Source organism: Balaenoptera physalus, assembly GCF_965194825.1.
Source record: "Balaenoptera physalus genome assembly, chromosome: 16".
Taxonomy (NCBI): domain Eukaryota; kingdom Metazoa; phylum Chordata; class Mammalia; order Artiodactyla; family Balaenopteridae; genus Balaenoptera; species Balaenoptera physalus.
In genome coordinates this window covers 34,831,878-34,849,420 of record NC_138898.1, presented here as the reverse complement: position 1 = coordinate 34,849,420, position 17,543 = coordinate 34,831,878, and the positions used below count along the sequence as shown (strand labels likewise).

At 42.3% G+C, this 17,543-nt stretch overlaps 1 protein-coding gene across 9 annotated transcripts in view; it reads right to left on the bottom strand.

Moving 5' to 3' along the window:
* Positions 1-17,543, bottom strand: part of SHLD1 (shieldin complex subunit 1) — a 109,526-nt gene that overhangs the window by 33,834 nt on the left and 58,149 nt on the right. The window contains exon 4 of one of the 9 annotated variants that reach the window (XM_082431446.1): positions 14,090-14,285. The exons of the other annotated variants lie outside the window; for them this stretch is intronic. Within the exon in view, the coding sequence (XP_082287572.1) occupies positions 14,239-14,285 (47 nt within the window). The 3' untranslated portion in view covers positions 14,090-14,238. Of the gene's footprint in view, positions 1-14,089; positions 14,286-17,543 lie in introns of those variants that run through there. 9 annotated transcript variants of the gene reach the window in all.

Here is a 17,543-nt window from a genome sequence, read left to right as displayed (position 1 = left end):
AATCCCAAAAATGTAAGCAGTGGATAAGAGAAGCTTCAGGTAAATATCATGAAATTCTATTCTACGGCCTAGTGCTCCATCTAAGTTCCCCCTTCACACAGGGAGAGTAAAGAAAACCAAGGCAGGAACACATGCAGTTTTCACTCTACCCAAGAATCCTTCAAAAATGTGCAGAAGTCTCTCCTAGGCTCACTTCCATCCCTCTTACGAAATGAAAAAAAGAAAAAAATAGGGGGAGAGGAGGACCAGGAGCATGAAAGCAATGCATTATAAGAAAAGAAAAAGAAAATATAGCAAAATTGTAAGAGTTTCTCTCTGAGTGGAAGGATTATGGGTGTTTATCTTTTTCTTCTTGTGTTTTTTTATATTTTCCAATCTTCTACAGTAAACATGTAAACAAGAAAATGTTTAAAGAGAGAGAGAGATCAAAGGGATTAGAGAAATCAAATTGAGACAACTCAAAGGAAGCCACACAACTATTGCCACTTAAAAGCAAATGCTTGCTCTGTCTCAGGCAGTGTCTCTGTTCATCTTCCTGTTTCTTCAAGGACAACAGTCATTTGTCAAATATTTATTAAATGTGCACCAAACGCCTGACCCTGGATGGAGAAATGAAAGGTGGGGCTGTTGTCCTCAACAAACTTGCCGTCAAGAAAGACTCAAAAGAAATAAAACACCAAGAGCACTATAAAATGCTAAACCATGTTCTTTTGATGACAGCTATACTCAGAGCTTATAGAGAGCAGAGTCAGAGGTGCCATAAAGAGTTCACTGAACCGGTACCCCAGACCTGGCTCCTAAAGGAAATGGGGATTTGGATAAACTCCCATGGTTCTCCACAAAATGATCAAGGCTAGGTTGAAGTGTCTCTGCTTTCTCTTGGTAGTTAATTAATATGGTTCTGTTTAAAGACAATGCAGGGCTTGTGTGCCCTTGAACCTTTTGTCAAAGTGTCACTGTAAACTTCTACCATTTCTAATGAGTTGGCATGAAAATTATAGCAATGTTATATTTTCAAATTGATATACTTTTAACTTTTTATAAATTATACGTATATAAAAGTGCCTAAATCATAGCTCTATTAATCTTCACAAACTGAACATACCTGGTATAACCAGCACCCAGATCAAGAAACAGAACAGCACCAGAACCCCAGGAGCCTTTCTTGTACCCCCTTCCAGTTACTACCCTCCCAAGTGTTACTCTCATTCTGACTTCTAACACCTAGGTTGCTTTGTCTTTTTTATACTGTATATAAATGGAATTACACAGTAGATACATTTGATATCTGCCTTCTTTCACTCAACCTTCTGTTTGTGAGACTCATCCATGTTGTTGTAGAGAGTAGCAGCTAGTTCATCTTCAATGACATATGTGTTCCATTGTATGAATACATGACCATTTAGTTATCCATTCTACTGAAGATGGGCATGTGGGTGGTTTCCACTTAGGGATGTTATAGTTGGTGCTTATATGACTATTTCAGTGCATGCCTTTCCATGAACATATGGGTGCATTAACTGCTGGGATACAGGGTACACAAATGTTCAGTTTTTAGAAATCCTGCAGGTAGGTGTCATAGCTTATCTGAGAATTAAGGGCCCATCTCTGCTTTTTCCTGTTCCTGGCTCTAATGACGGAGTCCTATATCAGGCCTGGTCCAAATCTGATCTATCACTGAAGATGGGGAGCCCCCAAACCATTCTATTTTCATCTACCTTAAAAATATTGTCTTCATAGACATTGCCTATGCTTATTTTTTCCTAAAGAAAAGGCTGTTAACTAAGAAGGGCAGAAGAAATTACATTGTTATTAAAGGCAAATTATAAAGGACAAGCTGCCTAGTAAAACACAACTTATAATTACAATTATCTTCAAAATAAATCAAATTATCTGTATAAACTCAATGACTCACTGGTAAATTAATGAAAAATATGACAGTGTTCAGCTTTTAATTGCTTCTATTGCAAAACCCCCAAACCCAAACTTCTGTTATCAGGCAGTAAAGAGGCAATTAGTTTGTAACAGATGTGTCAGTAAAAACCTGTTACAATCTGGCCCCAGAGTTAATAGTTCCCAAATTTATGAAGTCCATCTGTCCAATTTTTTCAGGTTTTCACTTTAGACAATCCTACTTAGATAGTCCCTCCAAACTAATTGCTTTTTGTTTTGTTTTGCTTTTGCTCGGGGTCTTTTTTTTTTTTTTTAATATTTTCAGTATATAAGCTTCATATGAGCCCTGTTATCTCAAACTCAAAGTTTAATTTCTTTTCCAGAACATTTTTTTCATAATACTAAACCTCAGAAAAACAGCAGATGACAAGATTATTGAGCAATGGTAGGGCTGAAACAAATTAAGGCTTTCAGGCTGTGTTGCTACTTCTGTTTGCAAAAAGTAATCTTTTTCAGGTTATCAAACATCACTTGTGACCTTTAAAAAGAACTCCCTGAAGTCATTCATTCATAATAAAATCTGGTTAGACTATTACAATAGTGAATAATGTAAAATGATGCCAATTTTCAATTATAAGACCTGATAATTCTTATTACACATTTTCAATATTACTGAATAGGTTTGAAACGATCCAAATAACAATCAAATACATTTTGCTTGGCACCATCAGATGAAGAAACTACAAATAAACACAATAAGGAAAGAGAAATGAGAAATAGAATAATTTCAGGGAAAAAAATTCCCCCAGTAGCATATCCCCTATGGAGATGGAAGGAAAAAAGAATTTGCTCTTGGTACAAGATCTACTCCCATTCAGGTAGAAAGGGTGGTTACTCTACTGATGGGAGAGTGGGGTCATAAAGAAATGACCCCTTAAAGCAGTAAGGAATAACTTGAAGGGCATGAAAAGGAACTTCATGGGCCCTTCCATGGCACCTAGAATCCCTACTCTGGCTTCCTAAGGTTATGACATGCCACAGACCAATATGTTTATTCATTCAACAAATATTTGTGAAGGATCAATTATGTACCATACACTGTTCTACAGTCTGGAGATTCTGTGATGAACAACACAGCTATGGTCCCTGCCCTCATGGAGCTAAAGATCTAGAAGAGGAGGTAAGACAAGAAATAGAGAACTCCACAGATAAATTCTAGTAAGTGACATATAGGGTGCCCCAGACAGCAACTAAATACTGGATATTGTAGGGAGAGGGGGTCGGGGGTGACTTAGTTACATACGACATGTGATACAGTTAACCAAGTGTTAAATATGCTGAATCCATTATTCATAACTAACACCATCTGTAGCCAGGTAAGTGATATCAATATTTACTGCATCTTTCCATTAGTTATTTCAATATAACTATTTTTGGGGGGCACTTATTTTTATTTCAACCACAAATAAACGCAGAGTTGAGTATGGTGTGGTCTCTCTTCAAAGAGTGGATGATCAAGTCTACAGATGAAGCAGCCCCACAAATAACCCTCCAGACCACAACATGAAATGCACTGTAATGAAGCTGTGAGGGAATCTAACTGAAGGCAGGGGACGACTGCAGAGAACAAGGGTATCCCTGTGAAAATGTAGCACTCCTCCAGGCCTAGAAGGAGGGAAGGGAACTCTTGGGAAAGGGAATGGGCATGAAAAACCTTAAAGTGGTACACAGATCATGGCATGTTTGATGGGCAACCTGCAGACTGGCTGAGCAGCAGGGGAGGGGACCAGCGTGGTGGATTCCAGGGCAGAGACAGGAGGGCTTATGGGTGGAGAGATGGGTGTGGGCCAGACTACAAGGGGCCATGACTCAAGGCTGAGTGGGGGCTGCAGAGCAGCGGTACCACAGGGCACTATGCTGACATTTTCCACCCACCCTCTTACCTAGATCCACTCTTTACCTGGCTCCACCTTGCTCTGCCCTGGGAGGCTGACCACATGGACTGCACAGATGGGCACCCCTGCCCTCTCTCTTGGGGTTGAGAACCAAAGAAAGGCCTGGCAGGAGATGCAAGGAGGGAGAAAGGTAAGGTGGGACTACTTCCCTGGCTCCCTTCCTGGGTGGTTGCCATGGGCTGACTGCATCCCTCCTCCAAGCTCACAACTCCTGTCAGGCAGCCCACTCACCACGGCTCCTGGGAGCACGCTCTCTCAGGCCCCGGCCATGCTTCCCCTTGTGGTTTTCTCACTCCCACTCACAGCTTTGTACATAATCTCTTTATTAAGCTTCCCTCAAATTACCTGGTTGGACTGTGTTATCTGTTCCCCACCAAGACCTGAACTGATGCAGTCATGCAGCAAGGAAATCGGGAGGTGGCTGAGGAAGGCATTAGAGGCAAATGCAGAGAGGGAGATGCCTGTGGGAGAAGGAGGGGACTGGGGGATGGAAGGTCATGATGACAGAGAAGAGTGGGTCATCGGGGAGGTGGAATGCCAGACTAGCCACAGACTACAGCACTTATGTGAAAACTGCCGTGTGCCAGGCACCATGCCACAGGCTCTAACAAAACTCACTTAACTCTTACAGCTTCCTAATGAGGCATCCCATTGAACAGATGAGGAAACTGAGGCACAGAGAGCCTGAGTGACTTGATTAAGGTCCCAAGCTAGTAAGTGGTGAAGCTCAGATTTAAACCCAGGGAAGTCTAGTACCAGAGTCATGTCCGGAAACCTCTGTGCTAGCCTGACCGCTCTGGCTGGGCAGAGAAGGGCCCTTCAGAATTCAAGATCTTGGAGGAGGCAAGGCAATGGTGACAACAACTCTGGGGAAAGCCATCTGTGTAGATTGCTGAAGTAAGGCTACTTGAAGAAAACCTTGCTACCCTGTACAAACTCTGCCTCAGTGACAATGTAGAATCTTGTGCAGAAATCTAAAAAAAAAAAAAAAAAGACTATGTCCAAATAAATTACAGTCAGTTGGGAATTGCCTGGTTAGAATCTTGGGCTTTCATTGCTGAGGTCCCAGGTTCAATCCCTGGTTGGGGAACTGAGATCCTGCAAGCTGCAAGGTGTGGCCAATAACAGAAACATAAAACCCTACGGATTTACCATAAAACCACAATTATTTTATGTTCCTAAGAAACCTCACACTATCAAAACACATATCACATAAATAGTTATTTCAATATGGGAAAAGGAGGATGGTGGTTAGAGCTGGCAAGACTAGATAATTTTTCCTGTAGGAGCTTCGACAATAAAGAGTTTAATTATATTTTGTTACCATCTAAAAAGAATAAATGACTTGATCACAGACCAACAGAGAACCAAAAGCAAAACCTGAACAGCACAGAAAAATAACCTGCATCCAAGTTCACAACCAGCGAAGACAAAGAAAAGCTGGCCTTGGGCCACTCACCTAGTGCGGCCGTGTGCCCTGTGCTCCACGGGCAGCCGCTTCCTTTCTCCAGCCCAGGGGAGCCTGTGAGGGCGCTCACATCACAACCCCTACTGGTCCAGAAAATGCAAAACATGCTTCCAACACACTCAGATGCATAATACCCAGTTCACAGAATGAACTTACACCGTAAGGAAAATATTGGTCAATAATGTTTGTGTGGGGTCTCCTGCAGCAGATAAAGTCATGAAATCAACAGGGCTCTGTAACGCGTAATTACAGCAGGGCATGTCCCGTGACTTCTTTTAAATGGCATCTCACCATCTCAACTCACTACCTGAACTCAAATAACTTCCGTAGCGACAACTTTCCTTTCCTTAGGGAGAAAGAGGGAAGGGAAAATGCTCCCTAGCCAGACTCGTATATTTTTCATTTGCCCGGTGCACGGCGAGGTTGTAAGGAGGAATGCAACAACGAGCTATTAGAAATGTCACGGGGGGTGGGGGGGTTGCAGTCGCACGGTGGGTGTCTGACGATAGCTGATGATAGCTGCTGACTGTGCTGAAGGGTCTCTGCCTTATTCTGTTCTTCCTGAACATCCTCAGGCGGGGTCCCAGGCACAGGAAAGACGGGGGCTGCAGAGAATGGTCCGTTTCTGCGGTTGTTCCCTCGACATCGGGGCAGGTTGCCATGACTGTGCGTACACTTAACTTCTTTTTGCAAGAGGGGGCAGCTGGTAGATGACATTTGTTAATCAGTACTGTTCCATACACTCATATTAAAAGGAGCCAAGAAAACCTACGCTACTGTGAATATTTATCCTTTCAGGTTCAAAATGCTAATTTGTTTTAAAGGAGGACACCCTCTCTTTGCCGTGTAACAGGAGACAGTCAATAAAGGACTTTGAAAGGGATATGGTTTAGCTGAGTGTATTGCCAATTTTTAAAACCTCCTGTTTTCTTGATGTCTCAACACCCCTGAGCAGAGGCTGTGAGCACCCGCCAGGAGACCAGATGCGCAGCGTGATGAGGCTGGTCCCTTCTTGCCCTTCCCTGACTGTGACTGAGTGACATTCAAACACACCAGTAAAAATCCCTTCACACCTTTTGCTTGTGTGGGGATCGTGCCTGAACCTGGGCGCTCACTCTCTCTCAGCTCCTGACCCTCTTGCTGAGTCGGTTCCTCCAGTGCTCCTCCCACGAGGCCTGCTGCCTAGCCTGCGTGCCTCCCTCCTCTAGGACCTGTGAGTATAATAAACCCTCTCACTTAGTATGCTTCTCCAAGTGCGGCTGTGCTGACAGCATCCTTAAGGAGCCCACGAGGGGCACTGGCTCCCCGTTTACAACACACTAAGCAATCTGGTGGTTCTGAAAAGGAAGCTAAGGCCTCTGATGACCGTGGCAGTTGGGAAGACACAAACTTCAATCCACATTGCAGTAAACTGGAGATTTCATCATTAAATTCTTCCATGGGAACATATTTCCCTTAAAAATGCCAGTTTGGGAAAGAGAAATTTTTTTAGGCTGGATATGGTCAATTTATATACAAATGTATATAATTTTAACTAATTCTATTTCTTATGTTTCTGATCTATTTTAAAACATTGAATCCGGATTTCTTTTAATATGATTTAGCCAATGACTGGTAATATTTCTCTCCCTGTTACCATTTGCTTTCATCTCGCTCAATTCCCTAAGTCCCCTCCTTTTTCCAAGAAGGAGAGGTTCATTTCACTCACACCATGATCATGGGTAAAATTCATAGTCAAAATTCTAGTCCACTTTAAACTACGTTTGATAGCTACCATAAAGAGTAGCACCTCTAGTCCTCTTGACTAAAGGGTAAAAGTAGACAGTAGATAGCTGGAGGCTTTAGATCCTTGTGCAAGATGGTAACTTGAGCTGAATCTTGTAGACTCTACATTGCTACTGCTTCATTTGGGAAATAACACTTTAGATCAAGGCAAAATGTAGATACACATGTTAATATTTCATCCCAGATCTCTACTGCAGTGTTTAAACGATAGTTCTTCAATTATGGTGGAAGAGGAATATTCATTCATTCATTCATTGTTTAACACAAATTTCTTGAGCAGCTGTTATGTGTCAGGCATTATTCTAAATGTTGAGGATACAGCAGTGAATAAGAGAAACAAACTGCTTGCTCTCATGGAGCTTATGTTCCCACTGGTAAAACAGATAATAAACAAGCAAATAGAGACTTTAACTAGAGACAGTGATAAATCCCATGATGAAGATAAAGTAGAGGAAGGGGATAGAGAATGATGTGGATGGGGAAGCCAGGTTGGATGGGGTAGGCCAACAAGGCTTCTGGGGAGTCACATTTGAGCAGAGATCTGAAGGAAGTGAGGGAACAAACAATGTTCCAGTGGAAGAACATTCCAGGCTAAAGGACCTGCAAGTGCAAAACCCCAGAGGTGGGAATGAGCTTGTGTGTGGCTGGTGAGAAGTGGGTGAGGAGGAGGGGGCATAGCCAGGCAGGGAGCGGCCAGATCACGTGGGGCCCAGAGACCAATGGAAGAGATTTGGATTGTGTCCTAAGTACACTGGAGGGGTTTAAGCAGGAGAGTGAAGTGGCAGAACTGAAAGTTTACAAAAAGGTTGCTCTGGCTGCTGCTGGTGAGTGGGTCAAAGAGGGCAAGAATGTGACTGGAGACCAGTTAGGAGGCTACTATAGAGTTAGTGCAAAATGGCAGCTTGGGCTTGGGTGGAGTGATGGAGGTGGTGAGACACTGCCATACCTGGAACACATCTTGGAGACAGAGCCTGTGGGACTAATTTGTGCTGGACACAGAGGACAGGATTGGGGCCTGAAGAACTGGGTGAAGAGAAGAAAATTAGAAGAGAGGCTGAGTTGTTTGTTTGAGGGGGATCAAGAGTTCTATTTGAACTTAAGTTTGAGGTGCTTATTAGATGGCCATCTAGAGCAACTGAGTAGGTAGCTGAATGTACGTGTCTGGGGCTCAGGGAGAGCTGGTACCATAGAAGTTAAAAGAGATCACCGAGGGACTGAGGCAGAGGGTGAAGGGAAGAGGCCTGAGGTCTGAGCCTGAGATGCTCCAGGGGCTGGAAATCAGTTAGAAGAGCCAGAACCCAACAAAAGAAGCTGAGAAAGAGCAGCCAATGAGGAGGAAGAAGAAGCAAGAGGAAGGGATGTCCCAGAAGCCAAGTGAAGAACAGGTGTCCAGGAAGGGGGTGACCAGCTGCATCAACTGTGCTGTTTGGTTAAACACGATGAGGACTGAGAACTGACCATGGGATTTGGGAGACAAAAGGCACCACAAGTCCACAATAATAGCAGGGGTGCAGTGTGTGGAGGTAGGGGAGGGGAGGACTGGTGGGGAGGGGAGGCAAAAGCCCGACTGAGTGGGCTGGAGAGAAATTAGGCAGAATGAAGAGAGTGTGTCAGACAAGCTACACTCCTCTTTCACAGCCTTTTGCTAATAAAAAGGAACAGAGAAATGGGGGCAGTAGCCGAAGAGCAATACGGGGTGAAGGGAGGATTTCTTTTTCTCAAGATGAGAGATTTCATGCTGGAAAGAATGAGCCAGTCAAGAGGGGAAAATCAATAATGCAGGAGAGAGGAGATAATTGGAGGTGTGATGTCCGTGACCAGGAGAGAGGAGCAGGAATTGCATACGAGTGGAGGGAACGGCCTTAAACAGGAGCACAGACTTAGTTACTGTAACAGACAGGGGCATCCGGGGACAGAGGCAGGTGGTAGGAGATGAGAGAGTTCTTTTTCTGCTGTTTGAATTTTCTCAGTAAAATGGGAAGCAAGAAGCAAGGTTTATGGCTCATAGGGTGATCCTTAATAGAGGCCGAAATGACCCTGCTTCCTCTAGACCTGGGCAACAAGCAGCCGATGGTCCGATGGGGGCGCCAAAGCCCACTGGGCAGCCCAGTTCCCCACGTGAGAACTGCCAACTGCCAAACCCAATTCTTTTTCTTTGTTTCTTTTTCTTTCTCTCTGTCTCTCTCTCTTTTTTTTTTTTTTTTTTTTGTGATTGATTCCCATTGCGGAGTTTACTCATGTTGTAAACTGAGCTACAATTTAGTTTTAGCAAAATAATACAGTGTATAACATTTAAATTAATGCTGTTAATCTTTTAGTTTTGTCATTTATTGCTTTGGTTTTTTAATTGTATTAAGCACAATAAGCCTAAGGGTTTTTTTTTTTTTTAATTTTTTATCTTAAGCATTCTTACCACACACACACACAACTTTAACTCTATGAGGTAGTGAATGTGTTAATTATTTTCATCTTGGTAATCATTTCACAGTGTATAAGTATATCAAACCATCACGCTGTAAACTTTAAATATATACAATTATATTATTGTCACTTATTCCTCAATAAAGCTGTAAAAAAAATGTTGAGCCCATTTCTAAGAAGAGGAAACAGTTGGGAGAAACTGACTTAGCAGCCAGGAGAGGGCAAAAGAAGGCAAATCTCTGAGGAATAAAAACCAGCAGGGAAAAACTACTAATCCTTCAGCAACACTTAAAAAATTAAAAATCTTTGATCCATTTGCTTTCAATTTCCCTAGTGAACCTTTCCTACTCAGTGAGAAAAATACTCATGTTCCAATAGGGAAAACAGGCTAAGGACATTTACAAAGAATTCATAGGTAAAAAACATGAATGGCCAATCCATACGAAAAAATTACTGCATTTCACCCATATAGGCAGAAAGTAGAATGGTGGTTGCCAGGGGTGGGGGTGAGGGAAATAGAGAGTTAGTGTTTGAAGGGTACAGAGTTTCAGATTGGGAAGAAGAAAAAGTTCTGGATTTGGATGGTACATTAAAAAAATTCTGGATTTGGGTGGTATAAACAGTCCTGGATGGTACAATGTACTTATTGCCACTAAACTACACATTTAAAAAAATGGTTAATATGGTAAATTTTATGTTATATGTTATATACCACAAATAAAAAAAATTTGCATTTAACTGGTAAAGAAATGCAAATTAAAACAACGAGATGGGGACTCCCTTGGTGGCACAGTGGTTAAGAATCCACCTGCTAATTCAGGGGACACGGGTTTGAGCCCTGGTTCGGGAAGATCCCACATGCCGTGGAGCAACTAAGCCCATGTGCCACAACTACTGAGCCTGCACTCTAGAGCCCGTGAGCCACAACTACGGAGCCTGCATGCCACAACTACTGAAGCCCACGTGCCTAGAGCCTGCGCTCCGCAACAAGAGAAGCCACCGCAATGAGAAGCCCGCGCACTGCAATGAAGAGTAGCCCCCACTCTCCACAACTAGAGAAAGCCTGCACAGCAATGAAGACCCAATGCAGCCAAAAAAAACAACAAAACAGAATAACGAGATGACAGTTTGTACCCATACTCTATCCTCAGTGAGGTCACCAGGTGGGTAAGACCCTTGTGGAAGAGGTGGATGTCACCCAGGACGCAGGGAGACCAGCCCCCTCCCAGCTTGCTGGGTGGAGGATAAGCAGTGTCACTTTCCCAGAGGGCTATGGGACTCAAATGCTTTGACACTGTAATTTGGCTGTCAAGAGTCTATTCTAAAGAAAGCATCAGTAGCCAGGCTCAGAATATCTAGCTAAGTGCATATGTATGCATCCACTCTATGCTGGAAGGCCAGGAGGGCACCACCAATGGACGACAACTTGGAGGAGTGTCTGGAAGACACAAAGCACAATGGGCAAGATAGACCATAAAACTCAAAGGTGCTGGACACCCACACTCCACCCAGCTGAAAGAAAATGGCATGCAAAAAGTGAGTTTTCTAGCAGAAATCTGAAATGATCCTGTAGTCAGAAGCAGGAGGAGCTGGAAGGAGAAAGTGTGGGGAAGGGAGGAGGAGGAGGTCTGTCTGGACATTATTTAAAGGGATCAGTAGAGTTGAGCCAGGTCTCCCCCATCACACACCATAAACATGTTCCTTCTCAGAGCTGCCAGCTCTGGTGTGTGTCAGCAGGATGCAACACGAAACGCATGGGACACTGATGTGCACAGTGGCATTATTTGTAAGAGTAAAAATATTAATAATAGCTGGCAAAAATGGTTAATAAATTATGGCATATCTATATAATGCAATATTTTTCAACAATTAAAAATGATATTTTTGAATTTAGATGATATCAGAAAAGGCTCACAGTATAATGTCTAAAGAAAACAGACAATTGGCAAAAATTGAATCAGGTCTGTGGAATAATCCACAGTGGAGCTCTGTATAAATGTTGATTTTTCTGATTTTGATAATTGTACTGTAGCTGTATAGGAGAATGTCCCATTTTAGGAAATACACACTGTACTAAAGTATTTATGAGTGAAGGAGCATTAGGTCTACACTTACTCTCAAATGATTAAGAGAAAAAATAATATAATTCTCAAATGAATAAGGGAATGATGAAGCAAATGTGGTAGAATATTCTCAATGGGAGAATATGAATGCAGGGTATAATTTTTTAGAAAAGCAAATAACCCAATTTAAAATAAAGAGCCAGTGATATGGACAGATAATTCACAGGAGAATAAATTAAAATGTCTAAGAAAATTATATAGTATGATGCTCAAACCTTACTAGTAATCAGAGAAATGCCAATTAGAACAATGAGTTCTTGTTTTTCATCCATATCAGTAAGGATGTGGGAAAACAGTCACTCTCAGACATTTTTGGTACAGGTTTTTGGAGTGTTAGCAGTACTTATGTAACAAATTTGGAAATGTGCATGCCCTTTGATGCAGTAATTCCACCTTCTACGCACCTGTTCTACAGAATGAAGAAAAGCAGCATGCAAAATTATACGTAGAGAATGACCCTTATTTGGTTTAAAAAAAAATAAAGAGCTACAAGTAAATCACAAAAATGGTAACAGTGATTAAGGATTATCTCCAGGTTTTAAAAAGGAGATGGTTTTCTTCTCAGCATTGCTTTTAAAAAATGTATAAAATACTCAAACAAGCAGGAAACATACAAAACCGAAAACAGCAAGCCTCCATGTACCCAGCAACCATAGTTAAGTGATGTTAACAGTTATGAGAAAATAAGTCATTAGATATATTTGAAGACCATCCCAACTTCTTTCCATCCTTTTCATCCTAGAGTTTCTTCTTTCTAAGCTTTCTTCTTTAAGCTTGTTTGTATTTTACAATGTTAACCTATTACCATTATAACAAACACGAACCTCTTGAAAAGCAGCATTGAATGGAAACAATCAAATCATTTGCACACTGCTCAGAATGCCTGGGGGACCTCAGTAATTCCATTTGTTATTGGAGAAACTGGGGTACTGTCAGGTACCTCCACTTGCATGCCATAAGATTGGCTAGTTACAGGTCTCTGAGTGGAAACAAAATGCCATTTAGAAACCAGTAGATTTCACATCTGAATGCCCAGGTAACTCTTCAGTGGATCAGTACCTGGTGAAACAGCAGTTGCAACATGACAGAGCCGGAAGGAAGGCCTGTGCTGATCACCTTTCTTTCTAGTCCAACCACTTTGTTACTGTTGAAGAATTTAAGTCCTAGAGCAAGCATGTGGCTTGCTCAAGACCAGACCGGGAACTCATATAGGGGAGAATAAAGGAAGGGCTCTACCAGCAGCCTGGTACTGGATCTCTCTTTCCCTTTTTGGAAAATGAGGGCTAAAAGGCGCCATAGCTTTGAGAAGGTGTTCCCAGGATGTTCCACTGAAAATAGGTTCCCTCCAGATTTCCCACACCTTGAGCCTGGTCAGTGCCCCCTTCAGTGGACACGAGAGAAGGGGCTTTTCCCTTGTACTGGGTCCCTGGTCTTGTTCAGGTTGAGATTGTTCCTCCAAATCCAAAAGTCTGTTTGGTGATCAATCTGTGCCTCTCAAGTATCAGCTCTTTGGCCTTACTATATTATAAGAAACTATATAATTGGCCTCATTGTTGGGATTTAAGGACACACACATGAACACACACATTCACAGCCCCACAGCTCTGGATTTTCACTTTATATCTCTCAAGAAGATGAACAACAGAAGCAGTAAATAGCAATTCACCTGACCCAACATGATGGACTTTTAAATGAAATTTTGCCTGACCAATAGCCCACGTGGTTGCCAAGACTCCAAGATGACCCCTAATGATCCCCATCTCCTGGTATTCACACTCTCGAGTAGCCTCCTTCCATGCTGTAGTGGGGTAGGCCTGTGTGACCCATAGAACATGGTAGAAGTGATGGTCTGTTGCTTCCAAGATTAGATTATAAAAGGCACTGTGGCTTCTGTTTTGAGCACCCTCCACCTCTCTCTCTCTTTCTCTCAGCTCACTTGGGGAGAAGTCACCTGCTATGTCTTGAGCACACTCAGCAGCCCTGTGGAGGGGCCTGGAGAACTGAAAACTCCAGCCAGGAGTGACATGAGTGAATCTTCTTGGAAGCAGATCCTCCAGCTCCAGTCAAGGCTTTGGCTTGACTGCAACCTCATGAGAGACTTAGAGCCAGAAGACCCCAGCTAAGCCACTCCCAGATTTTTGACCTCCAGAAACTGTGAGGTAATGAATGTTTGTTGTTTTAAGCTGCTGAATTTGGGGGTAATTTGTTATCACTCCCAATAGGTAACTGAGCTCACTGTCCCTCAATATCCAGTATGCTACAACAAAGTTTCTACCAAACTATATTTTAGAGGTTAAGAAATGTTGGTCACAGACTTCCACATGATTTTTTAAAAATTTAATTTAATTTATTTTTTATAGAGCAGGTTCTTATTAGTTATCTATTTTATATAAATTTATTTACTTATTTTTATTTGTTTATTTTTGTCTGCACTGGGTCTCCGTTGCTGCACGCGGGCTTTCTCTAGTTGTGGCGAGCAGGGGCTACTCTTCGTTGCAGTGCGCAGGCTTCTCATTGCGGTGGCTTCTCTTGCTGCGGAGCACGGGTTCTAGGCACGTGGGCTTCAGTAGTTGTGGCGCACGGGCTTAGTTGCTCAGTGGCATGTGGGATCTTCCCAGACCAGGGCTCGAACCGTGTGCCCTGAATTGGCAGGCGGATTCTTAACCACTGAGCCACCCGGGAAGTCCCCATAATTTCTTATTTTCTCAGTTGATGAAACTCTGATAGTAAAAGATGTTTCAAAGGACTACAGATTGTTGCCATAACCCAATACCTGAGCAAACTGTGCCTTTCAAAGTAGGACTGGGAAACTCTCTCATAAAGGTTTTCAAGGTGCTGCCGCCCAGCAGGCTCCCCCTGAGCAGGCTGCTGAAATCCTCCATGTGCCTCTCAGATGGCTCTGGATCTGGGACAATACATCAGGCTCTTAGGTATGGCCTGGCTGGCTTTGTCATCCCTGGTCTCTTTCTCCAGGACACTGTAAATCAAAGGCCCAGGCTAAAGCTTATCCATCAAACCCGGAGATGAAAAGAAGACAAGACGAAAGGAGACATAAATAAAACCTTTCCCTTGTGAGACAGCATGACAGCAGGCTAAGCGATCATTTAATATCAGCCTGAAGTAACATTTTCCTTTCTTTATTTTATGAACTTTACTTGGACTTCCACAGCCATTCTTTTTTAAACCTACCCGTGACAAACAACTCTGAGTTTGCTGATAAATACATCACTGTGGGAAAATGTCTTCTAATCTGGACATTTCAGAAATGGGTTGCTTGGGTTTTCTATCACTAAAGGGTGAATTTAAATTCTAAGACAGCAGAGACTGTATCTAGTTCACACTTTCTCCCCAGGAGCTAGCACAGTGCATTTATTTACCAACTATGAATTTACTTTCTATCTTTGAAGGTCTATCAGCCAAAGGGTATCTGCTGAGTGCCTATAGGTACAGCATGGTGGAAGGAGCTGTAAGGGCCATGAAACTTAACATGGCATAGACCTGAGGCACTGAAAAATACTATCAGGTCCCCATGTGTGTCCACTGGAATTCAGTAGTTCTTTAGGCATAAACACAAACGTGTGACTTTCTTAGCAAATTACCTGCTGTTTAAATAGTCTATAGAGTTGCTATGGTGCCTGAAATCAATATAACATTCACTGAGTACTTATTATATGTAATGAAGGCAAAGCAGTTACAAAGGTGAGAATTACAGTTAATAAGCAAAGTTTGAGATTGAAAATAATGGATAAAGGTAAGAGTATAGATGATTTTTTTCCTTCTAATGTTCTATATTTTCAAAGTGTCCTAAAATTAGCATGTATTGGTTTTAAAAATCAGAAGAAAACGAAGGGTATTCCTGAAGGGGTGGAATCAGGTGAAAGGGGGAAAAATATTAGGCAAGTCAGCAAAAATGAGTCAGGGAAAGGCGACCTCTGCTGGTGAACCATTATGATGAAGAGCACGAGCTTTGGAGTCTGCAGGTCTGGGTTCAAATCTCAGCATTGCTGCAATATTAGCTCTGTCTGTGGGGAGGTAATTTTGCCTTTCTGAGCCTCAGTTTCCTGATCTATAAAATAGGGATAATAGTGTCTTCTTTAGGTAGAGAATGAAGATTAAATGCGATAATACACTGAAGGATCTCAGTTCAGTAAATGGTGGCTATTACTTCTATATTATTATAGGTGACAGTGAGTGATATCTGATACAGCTTTTGGTGTTACTATAGCAACCCCAAATTTCTCTCCTGATACACAGCTGTAGAGCTCTCCCCTACCCCATTCTTCTACCACCTTTCTTTTTTACTGTTTTCTCTTCTCTTTTCTCCACTGCTTTTGTCTCTGCCAGTTGGAACCAGTAACACTCACTGGGGTGCTTAGGTCTGCAGGCGGGATGTAGTTTAGTGAGGCAGGGCCAGATAATGTGATTCACAGTTCCTGCCATCCTGCCAACTCAGTATGTGATCTCAAACCTCTTAATCACTCTTGGCAACTCTGTCATCTAACTTATAAAATGGGGACAAGATCTCTGCCTTTACTTACTACAAAAGAATAGGAGAAAAAAAAATCTAAGTAAATAACCTCCGGCAATGACAGACTAACTGGTACCAGACTTGCACTTCTGCTGTAAACAACTAGAAAACAGGACAAAATGTATGGAACAACTGTTTTCAAATACTGGACATGGGTAGTATAGGACTTTGACCCCTGAGAAAAGGGAAACAAAACAAGATGTGCCTATGACTGCCCCAGCTTCCTGCCTGGAGGCACTTTCTGGACCACAGTGCAGGGAGTGGGATCCAAGCAGAGCACAGCAGTCTCCACAGTGAGGAGACAGAGATTTGAGCTTAAGATACCTGGAATTTGTGAGGCTAAGTCCTAGAGAGAAGGGAGCTACACAGAGAAAGAGCTCCAGAGACTGGAACAAGGATTCTTTTTGAGTCTTCCACTGAACACTAAGCTGTGCACATTTATGGTGAAACTCCATAAAGCCAGGCAAAGCCAGGGAGGGAAGCTGAGCTGAACAACTCCAAGAACTTGCACAGGGCTGGGAGACCTCCATGTTCTGACAGCCACAGTGGAGAGACCTTGCTGAACATCCAGGGTATTCAGTAGGGACCCAGAAAGGCCACACCTTGGTAGTATAAACTAAGTACAGAGTAAAGGCTACTCCAAAATCTCTCTAACGAACTTAAAAACAAGCCTGAAACCATCAAGTTGATTAGCAAGTAACTTAACTGACTGCCAAAACAAACTTCAGTACTTTTTAAAGACAGCAAAATCCAGACACTTAACAATGTAATATCATGAAGTCCAACCATCAAGTAAAACTTGGTGGAGAAGAAGCAGTAATAGGTATTTTGAAAAACCTGGCTCATTTCTAGATATAAAGTCCAAAACAACCATCAGTCCTTTTTGTTTGTTTCTTTTTGCTTTGTACTTTGAGGAAATAGTGCTGTAAATATATGACTATTTCTCTAATTGTTATTTTCTGATATTTGCATTTTCTCCTCTTCCATAGAAAAGTATAGAAGAGGCTCTTTATCACAGAATTAACTTTACAAGCAAAAGAAAAATGTACTAATTTACTCCACTAAAACTAAAATTCTTCCAGCCTCTATGCGCATGTCACCTGTCAGAGGCCTTTCCTGGCCATGGTGTTTAAATTGCACCCCCATCTCTTATGTTGCATGCTGTTTCTTCATAGCACCAGCTGACACAGTCTATATTTATTTGTTTTGTTGTGTATTTACCCCTTCTGTACCCCCTCCAAACAGGACCCTGGTAACTAGAATAAAAGCTCCTTGAAGGCAGGGTTTTTATCTATTTTGTTCACTATGTATGCCCAGTGCCAAGCACAGGGCCTGGCACATAGTAGATGCACAATAAACATTTCTTGAAT